At 43.1% G+C, this 12,669-nt stretch overlaps 1 protein-coding gene across 4 annotated transcripts in view; it reads left to right on the top strand.

The window, feature by feature from the left end:
- LOC134445968 (tight junction protein ZO-2-like) overlaps window positions 1–12,669 on the top strand; it is a 189,196-nt gene that overhangs the window by 48,668 nt on the left and 127,859 nt on the right. For 2 of the 4 annotated variants that reach the window (XM_063195146.1, XM_063195152.1), the window contains exon 1: window positions 2,111–2,480. The exons of 1 other annotated variant lie outside the window; for it this stretch is intronic. In XM_063195146.1, coding sequence (XP_063051216.1) covers window positions 2,424–2,480 — 57 coding nt within the window. In that variant the 5' untranslated portion in view covers window positions 2,111–2,423. Of the gene's footprint in view, window positions 1–2,110; window positions 2,481–10,315; window positions 11,610–12,669 lie in introns of those variants that run through there. One more of the 4 variants, XM_063195148.1, reaches the window with a different exon arrangement.

The raw sequence follows: 12,669 nt of genomic DNA, 5'->3' as shown, positions 1-12,669 counted from the left end.
CAACATTGTAATGACTAGGTCTTAATCTCTTTCTAAGGCTCCCTCTGTACTAGCAATGTTGTTATGATGTAGTTGAGAGTATTTTCAGTAAATAGTGAATAGGCCCGCCGATGACCCCATCTGCAGTAAGAGGCTACGTAAAAAGTTTTAATCAGATTGTGCTTGAAATACATGATATTACGTTCATTTTGAGGAATTTCCTGTAGCCTAGTCTAAGAGGTCATTTTGTGTAGTGTAGTGTACCTCTGTGAAAGTGAAGTGAAAGCCCATTGGGAAACTCCAACTCCCATTGTCATTGTGACACAGCACTCCACAGCACACAAGTGAACACTGCACACTGCACACAATGAAATTGCATTTATGCCTCACCCGTGCAAGGGGGCAGCCCTCAGTGGCGCCCCATGGGGAGCAGTGCGGTGGGACGGTATCATGGTCAGGGTACCTCAGTCATGGAGGAGGATGGGGGAGAGCACTGGTTGATTACTCCCCCCACCAACCTGGCGGGTCGGGAGTCGAACCGGCAACCTCTGGGATGCAAGTCTGACGCCCTAACCGCTCACCCATGACTGCCCACTCTGACTACTCTATGGGTAGGCCTATACTACTGTGTGCACAGAGTATTGAGATTTACAGCAGGATTGTTTCATACTCCCAGAGAGCCTCTAGGTGTCTCAGAAACCCAGGCTGATGAAATGAAAATAACTTGAAGGGATGATGGCAGGAAACAGCAGTGGATCTGTGTGGCGCATGCAGGAAACAGAAGTCAGCACATTTCAAACTCATTGAGAATAACAAAGACCCATTTTCTAACTATAGCATTGCAAGGTCATGTCAGTAGCCGGTATTTTTAGCTTAATGTTGTCTTTGCAACGTCTGGTCTTTATTTTAGTCTTTTAGTTTGTTTCTCGCTTGATGTCTCTCTCTCTCTCTATCTCTCTCTCTCTCTCTCTCTCTCTCTCTCTCTCTCTCTCTCTCTCTCTCTCTCTCTCTCTCTCTCTCTCTCTCTCTCTCTCTCTCTCTCTATCTCTCGCACACACAAACACACACACAGCATACACAAACACACACACAGCACACACACACACACACACACACACACACACACACACACACACACACACACACACACACACACACACACACACACACACACACACACACACACAACTTTGTATCTGAAAAAGCAAAAACGCATAGGGGTTTTGTTTGGACTAATGACACGGTACACAGGCATATTCTTATTTGATGACAGAGTTTCATAACTACCACGATGAATTACCAGTTACCACCCTACAAAAATGTATCACATGCTGTTGCTGAGTTGTGACCTCTCGTGCCACAGAGGTAACCATCATCTTACAAATGAGCTCTGTTTGTCTGGTCCTGTGGTCAAGACTTACAAAAAGTGGACAGAAGGGGATCTGTGATCCCGCTCTATGAAGTCATGCCCAGAGGCACGCCACCCTGAGAGAGAGAGAGAGAGAGAGGGAGAGAGAGAGAGAGAGAGAGAGATTAAAATGAACATTGAATGAGATTTGGTTGTGAGGTTTAATTAAATGTTGTAGAACATGGATGGATGCGTGAATTCATTGTTGCCAATGTCTTGTTTTATCTCAGACATTATCTATGGCTTTCTGTCTTATCTAGGATATTAGTCATGACAAGTAGGATACTGTAATTACAAATTATGTTGTTTCATGGAGCAAAGTGTGTCTTATATTCATTGTACAGATCCTGTAGGCCTATATAACATTAATTCATTGTCCCCATACAGGCTATCCAAAACTTTGAACAATTTACAGTTATCTGGCAGCCTGGTGGTTGACTTCTTCCTGAATTACATGTTTCACATATTATGCTGGGTTCAAAATAATAGCGTTCTCCTTTAATAACAGGCTACATAATTATCAGGTAGCCTAAATAATATCCATAATAATCAAGTGCAACGTTTGGTTTCCTCTGAAAATGCACTGTGAACAGTCAAATCACTCCATTCAAAATGGACGAGTCCACTTCATTCGTAGGGGGTTGTGTTGAAGTTTACAACGGAATTCCAGAAATCCCTTTGTCCTTTGACCATAATTAGGAATTATTAATTACATAATTTTCTGTTTGAGATTCTGTAGATTTTGACAACAAGGGCCATTATGTAACCTGTAAATAACAAGACTTGTTTAGTGAAACTCCTGTCACGCCCTGTCTGGCATTGGTATGTTCATAAAGTAGGTTGGCTTGCATGAAACTCGCTCCCCGTACAAAAAATGTTTCCCTTGGGTTGTCTCCGGTCTCGTCGACTGCCGTATTCAGAAGAATTTTAAGTCGGAGAGATTTCTTCTAGGACTGCTGTCAACCGCCATGCTTGGGTTCAGCCAGTGATTTCTAGATACGCCTGTTCTCCAAGACACTGCACCTGAAAGCACAAGATGCCAGTCAAGGGAGGAGGAAGATTGGCTTATTCAAGCAAAAATGATAATGCCATAGTAAGTATGCATTGTCTAGCCTACAATATATTTCATACAGGCTCGCTCTTTCATAGCTGTTTTCGCGGAAACATCCATTCCCTTGATGCGCAGTAGTTGCAGTGGTCTCTTCGCCCCATGCAGAACTGTGAATGATCAACGTTACATTTCTGTGGAGAGGGAATGCGGAGCGAGGCGTGGGTCGGCCAGAGTAATTTTGGGACATGAAGCCTAATTCACCTGTTGAGCTGAAGAATTACTGTTGTCATATTGCCTTGTCATATACTGTTTTACGCAGTGGTTTGGACAGCGCATTTCGTATGGCTGGTGTATGATTCGGCTTTAGGGCATCTCGAAGGCTACATAACAATTGCTACAAACTCGTATGCTGGTACCCTACTGTCCTGAGCTTGAGATTGTTTACTCCTTATTTCCTCCGAGGGTTTGCCCCCTTTACATGGCCACAGTGTATTGTAATGCCCTCGGGAATAAAATATGATAGGAAACACTATTAGAGCACAAGAAGAAATGCCTTTACTTTTCATGTAATGTTTGTCCTGTGCGCTTTTGATTTTAGAATGCTGGATATTTAGCCTACTCCCTTGACAACATTTCGCTATTGAATTCAGAAGTTGCTGATGTTGTACAGCTGTTGCCTAGCTCAGTGTCCATTAATGCTGGGGCTACTTCCAGGGAATAGCCTCTTAGTAGCAAGTTCTCCCTTCCGTCTGTTACATTGTTATTGTTATGTAGCATACTGCTGTACTTTTAGCCTATATGGGGCTACTAGGCTACAATCCAAGGGCTGTCATTGGGCAGTATGACATGTCTGGTTTGACTCAGCATGGGAGCTGTTTAGAGAGCCAGATTACCAGACGTCATTATTTGGAGGTATAGCCTACAGTAGAGCCCACGCAAAGCTTTGGCGGCGGGTTAGATTATTACTTTGACCCGCTACTTTGAGGCTGCTTTTTCTGGGTCAAGGCCACTCATATTGGTCATTCCCAGGTTTTTTTGTCGAGTAGTTTCCTGTTTGAACTAATAGCTTCTAAAGTCCCTTAACTCAGCGAAGCGTATTAATCTACTCACTTGAAAATGTTTTGCAAGGTTATCCACCAGCCTTTTACACTTTTGATTCATTGCCTAAAACTTTGATTGTATTGTTGTGGTATAATACGAGCTTGCAGGCATATGCCTTGTTTGAGCTGGGAAATGACTGTGTATGTGCTAAAAGTTGACATATTCTTTCAATATTTGCTATTCACTTGGATGTGGAAAAATGAAATCTACAAAGTTGTCTGTGTGTGTGTGTGTGTGTGTGTGTGTGTGTGTGTGTGTGTGTGTGTGTGTGTGTGTGTGTGTGTGTGTGTGTGTGTGTGTGTGTGTGTGTGTGTGTGTGCGCGAGAGTGTGCAAGTGTGTGTTTGTGTGCGTGTGTGTGTGTGTGTTTGTGTGTGTGTGTGTAGGCTATCTGTCTGTATGTCTTTCTGATGGGTGAACCTGCAACTCCCACTTTGAAGTAGACGTGGGGTTGCATTTGGGCTGCCATAAGGTTTGGGGGTAGGGTGTGTGTGTGCGCGTGTGCCTTCATGTGTGTGTCAATAATAATCTCTCAGTGGCCCCCAAGACTGGCTTTGCTTTCCCGCCTTAACCACAGAACTACTCCTGCACATAATCCAGGCAATCTTATGACCATGAATCAGCTGTGTGTGTGTGTGTGTGTGTTTGTGTGTGTGTGTGTTGAACTATATGATGCCTTTGTTTCTCAGCAGCAGCAACAGCAGCACACAACCGTGGAAACCACACGTACCATAATAAGCAGGCTACTGTACAGTACAGCACCCTTGCCAAGATGTCTGGGGGTATGGAAGCCTACAGGGGCGGTGGGCAAAGTGGTCAGTTGGCCCAAGCCCAAGGGGGGTCTGGGGGTGGGGGGTTGGTCGGAGAAGAATTGGATCCTCATTACATTGTATTAGGGCTGGGCGGTATACCGTTAAAAAAAATGTGATATTGGTTTTCACCTACAAAAGTTTTTTTAATACGTTTTATTCCAAAAAAGTGATTACAATAGAAATGGAGATTAATTAAATTTTCTAAATTAAATTTCAACCTTTTCTTCAGAAACATTGAGATGTGGGAGAAAATCGCCGCTTATGAAAAAAATCGTGCAGAGAACTGTGATATTAATTTTCCTCACGAAAACACGATGCACATTTTTTTCCAGAACCGCCCAGCCCTACGTTGTATGAAGTATGGGGGAGCTTTAAGATGACATTGTTCCAGGCTGGGCCAAAGCTGTCAACAGCCCTGTCTGGGGGTGACAGAGGGGGGTGCAAGAGGATATCAGACTTGATAATGCTGATTAACAACAATCATCCATGATGCGTGTGTGTGTGTTTGTGTGAGTGTGTGTGTGTGTGTGTGTGTGTGTGTGTGTGTGTGTGTGTGTGTGTGTGTGTGTGTGTGTGTGTGTGTGTGTGTGTGTGTGTGTGTGTGTGAGAGAGAGAGAGAGAGAGAGAGAGAGAGAGAGAGAGACAGAGAGAGAGAGAGAGAGAGAGAGAGAGAGAGAGAGAGAGAGAGAGAGAGAGAGCAGCCAAACTAAACAGGAAGAAAGCAAAACAGCTAGCCAGGTATTGTTCAATATCTGCATTTATAGGCAGTCTGCATAGTGTATATGGAGGAGGAGTTGCCACTTGTACCCCTGAATAGGCTTTAGACCAGTATAACTGTCGCATACGTGTATGTAGAAGACACATTATTGCTACTTTAATATTATTTGAGGAGCTGTATTGTTTCTCATTAATTATTGGTCCTCCCAAATAAAGTAATCTGGGTGTGTGTGTGTGTGTGTGTGTGTGTGTGTGTGTGTGTGTGTGTGTGTGTGTGTGTGTGTGTGTGTGTGTGTGTGTGTGTGTGTGTGCGTGCGTGCGTGCGTGCGTGCGTGCGTGCGTGCGTGCGTGCGTGCGTGCGCGCGTGCGCGCGTGTGTGTAGGGGTGATTAGCACCCCCCACCTCTCTCCTATCCCCTTTTGTCGTTGCCATGTCTCGGCACGCGGCTAGACAGCCAGCCTGTGTGAAGCACACTGAGCAGGATGGTGTGGCGGTTAAATTTAGCCCTCCTCCTTTGTAACAGCTGTACTGTAGCGCTGTAGTAGCTATGCTAGGAGTTAGGACTGCACAATTCATCAAAAATAATTAAAAAACGTGATTTTTGTCATGATATCAAACTCAATCAGGATTTAATCGTGGCAAAAGTGACCTGCCTTTGAGTGCACTTGAGGCCAGAACATAAGTTACTGACATGCTGGTGTTTCTGGAGTTTTATTTTGTTCATCCCATAGGCCTATGTAAGTCATTCTTGGTTATGTTTCATTTTGTTTTGATTTTAAATGAAATTCTGTGATTGAATAATTCAATAATTGTGATTAATAATCATGATTCCGATTTTGACTCAAATAATCGTGATTATAATTTCTTTTACATAATCGTGCAGCCCTACTAGCAGTACACGGTAAATCCTTCAGTGTTACTTCAAACACTGAACACTAATTCAGCTCCATTGTCGACATGGAAAATGAGGATTCAAGTCACAACTGGCTTGTGGAGCGTGCTGGATTATGCCCCCCCCCTCTCTCTCTTAGAGAGCACAACCAACACTGTCAGTGTTAAAATTTGACTCTGAAGTGTAGGATTAGCACTGCTCAATATAATGTGTGTAGCCCATACTGTCAGTACGGAGAATGAAGACTCACTTCACGATTGGCTTGTGGAGCGCGCTTGTGTGTGTGTGTGTGCGTGTGTGCGTGTGTGTGTGTGTGTGTGTCCCTGTCCAATTGTGAGACGTGCCACTTCCCTTCACAACATTCCTATTGTGACGGTCCCATGTTAGTTCCCCTCTAATGGGCTGAGTCAGTTGTCACTTTACATGCATGCCACTGAATATGAAAAGTCTGTTGCTCATGTATGCCTGTGTGTGTGTGTGTGTGTTGTGTGTCTGTTTCTGTATTTGTGCGTGTGCGTCTGGTTGCGTGCGTGTGTGTGCGTCCGTGCGTGCCAGTGTTTGCGTGTGTGTGTGTGTGTGTGTGTGCGTGCACATGTGTGAGCAAGTGTTTGTCTGTGTATGTGCGAGTGCTTGTGTGCGTGCGCATGTGTGAGCAAGTGTGTGTGTGTGTGTGTGTGTGTGCGTGCGTGCGTGCGTGCGTGCGTGAGCGCGCGCCCGTGCGTGCGTGCGCCCGTATGTCTGTAACTATTTGTGTGCGTGCCATGCAAGTGCAGTGGTGGCAGAAGGTGTCCTTGGCCTCTTTGCTCTTCCGCCTATCAGCTGTATCCGCTAACTCCTGCACAGTGTTGCCAGATTGGGCGGTTTCCCGCCAAATTGGGCTGCCTAGGATTGCCGTCTGCGGGAAAAAAATGGATTTTGGAGGAAAACCGCCCGATTTTTGGCCATAGAAATCAATGGAATTGGGCGGGAATTAGTGCTTTCAGGCGGGTTTTGAGAATGTTTTGGGCTGCACATCATCAGCCTCATCTGGCAACCCTGCTCCTGCACGCCAGTGACCGACAGTTGACACTTTAATATCACATCTAATCACTGCACCCTGCACACATGTACTGTACGGACTGTGTGGCCCTGTTTAATCGTGACACTTATGTTACATCTTAGTTACTGTGCTATGGTACAGATTTGACAGTTCAATGTGCTAAACATACTGTAGGGCCTAAAACCAGGCATGCAACAGTAGGTTGCGTTTAAAATTTGATAGTCATAATAACTTATGAGTACAATTGACGATGTGTTTAATGTACTAAATCCAAGGACTACTTTTAGATAGTTATAACTTCTGTGTGGTCATTTAAGTAAGGGATAACGGCCGACGAGGTGACAAAGTTGCCTCTGCCAAGCCATTAATTTCTATAACCGGTCGACCTCGAAGGCCGTTATCCCGCTTATCTGCCGTTATGGTGGGACACTTTTTAAATCTATTATTGTCTGTAAAGTTGTAGGAATGTTCTATCAAGATAGAATGTTGCTGTGCGGGCGTCCAACTTGACGCGCCTAGAATCTTCGTTTGGTAGCCTGCCGACGCTGTGATTACTTAATTTTCCCTTGGCCATATACCACGGCGGGATGAAAGTTTTAAAACAGAAACTTGCGAAGCATTTCTACATGCTGAATCGACACATGTCGCATCACGCCTCTATTTCTCCCTGCTGATCATCACAGGCTACCTGTGAACTTCGTGCGTAAAAGGCAAGGCAAGGCAAGGCAAGGCAAGTTTATTTATATAGCGCATTTCATACACAGGTGCAACTCAATGTGCTTCACAAAGTTAACAAATGTAAATGAAAGGAAAACAGGGAAATGAATTAGAGTCAAAAAAACATTTAAAACATTAAGATAAAACATAAGGTAAAAATAATAATAAAATAAAACATAAATAAACATAAAACCTTGAAAAACAATTCTTATTTTACTAATTTACTTCTCTTATTTTACCGTCTTTTCATTCAATAATTTAAGAAAGCATCTGAGAACAGCTTTGTCTTGAGTCTAGATTTAAAGCTATCAATAGTGGGTGCATTTTTTACGTCATCTGGAAGCTGGTTCCAAAGCTTTGAAGCATAGAAGCTAAAGGCTGCCTCTCCACATTTTGTTTTGACTTTTGGAATCACCAGCAAATTCTTCTCCGTTGACCTTAGTGACCTGGCCGGTGCATACTGCTGAAACATATCCAGTAGATATGTGGGTCCCATTCCATTTAATGATTTAAATACAAGTAGCATTGCCTTAAAATCAATTCTGTAGCTTACTGGGAGCCAATGCAGCGATCTTAAAATTGGAGTAATGTGGTCAAACTTCCTTGTCTTTGTAAGAACCCTTGCAGCTGCATTTTGTACCAGTTGAAGCTGTTTAATGGTCTTATTTGGGAGGCCAGTAAACAGACTGTTACAGTAATCGACTTTACTAGAAATGAAGGCATGTATTAGCTTCTCCAGATCATGTTTAGACATCAGGCCCCTAAATTTAGAGACGTTTTTTATGTGATAGAATGCAGACTTAGTAATAGCTTTCATGTGACTGTTGAAATTTAGGTCACTGTCAATGAGGACCCCAAGATTTTTAACTGTTTCCCTTGGTTTCAGTCCCTTCGTTTCAAGGATAGTAGCAATCTTTTGTCTCTCCTCTCTTTTCCCAAATATAATTACTTCAGTTTTTTCTGTGTTCAGCTGGAGGAAATTGTGAGACATCCATTTGTTAATTTGGTCCATGCAATGATAGAGTGATTCAAGGGGGGTGTAGTCATTGGGGGACATAGATAAGTAGAGCTGGGTATCATCCGCATAGCTATGGTAATTTATGGAGTTATTCTCGATAATGTGTCCCAGTGGCAGCATATACAGATTGAACAGTAGTGGTCCCAGAATGGAGCCCTGGGGGACCCCACAATCCAGAGACATTGGTGATGAAGTATGTCTTCCAATGGCGACAAAAAAACTTCTTTGTTGTAAGTACGATTTTAACCAGTCGATCACTATGCCCGTAAAACCAACCCAGTGTTCCAGTCTATGTAGTAGTATAGAATGATTAACTGTGTCGAAAGCAGCACTCAAATCAAGAAGTACCAAGACGGATGATTTGCCAGCATCAGAATTCAATCTTATGTCATTCATAACTTTGATAAGAGCTGTTTCAGTGCTGTGGTAGGCACGGAAACCAGATTGAAACTTATCAAAATAGCTATTAGACATTAAAAAGGCAGTTAATTGGTTAAAAACAATTTTCTCTATTATTTTACCCATAAATGGTAGATTGGATATGGGCCTATAGTTGTTTAGCACCAGTGCATCCAGGTTGTTCTTTTTCAGTAAGGGTTTCACAACTGCTTCTTTCAGACAGCCTGGGAATATGCCTGTTTGTAGTGAGGTGTTTGTAGTGAGGTGTTGATGATCTGAAGTACATCTGGTGATATTAGGTGTAAGATGGATTTGAAGAAGGCTGTTGGTAGAATATCTAAGTCAGATGTAGAGGAGCTAAGACTTTGTACCGTTCTATTAAGAATGTCCACATCAACTAAATTAAAATTTCTCATGAGGTTAGGATTTAACTTCACCGTAACAAGTTGGTCCGAATCTTGGGTCGGTTGCACATGTGTGAGTATGTTTGTACGTATTTTTTCAATCTTACCTTTGAAAAAGGATGCAAACTCATTGCATTTGCTGACTGAGAGGAACTCAGAGGGCATTTGATTTGGGGAGAGAGAGAGAGAGAGAAAGAGAGAGAGATTCCCCACGCTATGGTCATTTTTGATAACTCTCCCCTTTCCCCTTTCACACGTGTTCCTTCCCCACAAGAGGAGAGTAGCCTATTTTTTTTATTTTTTTTTAAAGGATGTTTTCAGATCAATACCAAAGGGAAGGCAGCGGGAAATAGCCTACATTTTAAAAACCATGGGAGTGGAGCAGATTAGGCTACGATGACTCGTTTCGATACAATTGATGGCGAGGCAGGTGCTTAGAATTTCGGTACAGGGTATTTTTTTCATCTATTGCTAGGCCTATCTGTAAATGTGTAACCAATGAATTATGCCAACTGCAGAATATTCCATGCGCACGTAATCAGGCGCGCCTCTATCAGATGCATGTAGTAGAATTTTTGGGGGACAGAATTGACGACCAAATGCGATAGAACTGACGACTGGCTCTTGGCTTGACAACCAAATGCGATAGAATTAACGACTGACTCTCGACTTGATAAACAAATGCGATAGAACTAACGACTGGCTTTTGGCCACAGCAGCCTACAGTTTAGAATTAGTAACCTAACTTAGTCGCACGTTTGACGCCTGACAGGCTATAGAGAATTAGTTGCAACCCCATCAGCCAATCAGAAAAGAGGATTCAGTTGCGTAGGCAGATAAGGCATTAAAATGTTTCTTTATTGTCGCCCTGCTGTGGCCAGATAATGCACGTCGTTCCACCAGTGGAACGCTCTAATAGTCATTTAGAATTAACTACCCAAGTACTACCCTACTATGACGCACACTAACACAGGGCCTTTAATAATGCACTATGACTTGGTCGTTGTTATTCTGTTAAGAGCAAATTCTTAATGGGTTAACTGACATTAGCAATGTTGTAAGTACATTCAGACATTCATTGGAGCTACATGCACGCAATCATGGTGTGCAGCAAAGTTATGTTTGCTCCTTTTAAGTCCCATTACAAACTTGTTATTACCATTTCATTATCCTGTATGGTCTCCTCAGGATTAGAAGGCCATGTTGTATGGCAGGACGGGAGATTTTCATTGGTTAGTAATACAGTGTTGAAAATAACCTCGGACCATGTATACTGAGTTTTGAGTTTGAACAATTGAGAGATTTTGCCCTGTTAGCTTCCTGTATTAATCCTCATGTTCCTGTTCACAATACGAGAGGTCGTGACCTCTTTGGTATGCCCATGTAATTGTCCTTTTTTTCACTTCTCCCTCTAGTATCCACTCCAGAGCGTGAGAGCTTTGTCTATTTTTGTATCCTAACGTGTATGAGGCACTCTCTTCCTCAGAGAGACCCTTCTGTACTGTACCAGAGAGTGCACTGGACACCGGAGATAACTTTGTTTACACTCACTACAGAGAGCGAACTTTTGTCAGGATGAGGTTTTTTTTCCATTGAAAGGAACCAGCGATAATTAACGTTGACTCATTCTGCGGTGCTTTTATCTCTTTTTGTCTCCTCATACATAGTTTTTTTTTGTGATTTTTATCTGTCCGTGAATGATTAGTTTATCGCAGGCTTTAACTGTAAACTCCTCAGACTTGTCCTGCGAACGTCTTCACATCAGTCGACTCGCAGCATTTCGATGGCATGATGAAAGTTGTTTTTTCCCTTCCCAGCAGTGAGTAATATGTTAAGTCTTATCTGACAAACTTCAGGATGGGGAACGTTTACAGATAACTTCCTGTGCTGTGCTGCTTTGCTTCTTTTTTGTGCTCCACGCCCAAACCCAAAAGTTTGCAGCATTGTGAAATCCGAGTTCAGTTAGTCCCAGAACTTTGTGGAGGAGGTCGGTGGATCAAGGCAGGGGCCTATATCTAAACTACACAGCTTCAGATCCGGGTTATGACGTCTTTCCATTGGTGCTTTTCATGAGGTCAGTCAAACATTGACGCAAACTTTTTAAACGAGTCGGCCCTTGTGAGGCTTATGTGCAATTCATCGCAGGGTTAGCGTCATGATTTTTTTTGAGCGGATATTTTTAGCGTCTGGGGTAGTTAGGGGGAAGAAAACATTAATTAGTTTCGGGCCAGTGGACTCAAATATTGGTGCGATGTGTCTTGTAATTGTATTTCATCAACTCTGCGTAAATTGAGGGCAAATTATTTGCCATCCAAATGGGAAAGCGCAGAAAGCCAGAGAACTTTCTTCAAAGTGAAGCCTTTGTTTAAGTTTTTAATTTCCCTCGAGAGCCAATTTCATTATCAGCGGGTTTAAATCTCATCGCAAATTATGGCAGCAGCCTTCCTTTTAACCCAAGGCCACAGTCTTACCATTTTGTTTGGATACTGTGGCTGCTGATTTACCAGATAAGTGTATGTGGGAATAGTGAAAAAAACACGCATAGACATACACACAAGGGGCCATTGCTTACTGTATTAATCCCCCCCTTAGTGGCTGTCTGGTCAAAGCATCATCAACGGCCACACGGTTTCAGCATTGTATTGTATTTACTTCGGCGGAATTAGCGAGCTCCTTCCTGTGAAGGGTTTGCTCAGAACAATTGGCGGATCTCGCATGCTTGATGCCATGGCTGATAACTTACCAGACAAACAGAATCTCCCAAATATCCTCTTTTTCCACTCAAAATGGATCTTGATAAGCAGCGCCTCTTCTTGTTTGAACAGCCAGAGCCAGAGCAACTGAATCTCATAAAATGTACTGTTTTCAGAACTGGCTCTATACCGTCGTTAGCAGGTCTGCTCAGAACAATTGGCATGATCTCGAGAGGTTGATGCCACATCAGATAGAGAGCTAGAGACCTCGGAGGGAGATCAGTGGTAAAGGAGGACATTTCGGAGATTCTGCTCCCCAGTCTAGCTGATCAAACAAGACAATTCTCTCTGCTTATCAAAATCCATTCCGAGTCAGAAGGAATGTTCTAGAATGTAGAATGTGGTGCTCCCCCCCCCTTGCAGCTGGAGGTCTTTGCTCAC

This window comes from Engraulis encrasicolus, chromosome 3 (assembly GCF_034702125.1).
Source record: "Engraulis encrasicolus isolate BLACKSEA-1 chromosome 3, IST_EnEncr_1.0, whole genome shotgun sequence".
NCBI classification, from domain to species: Eukaryota; Metazoa; Chordata; class Actinopteri; order Clupeiformes; family Engraulidae; genus Engraulis; species Engraulis encrasicolus.
This window is presented reverse-complemented; position numbering and strand designations above follow the sequence as displayed.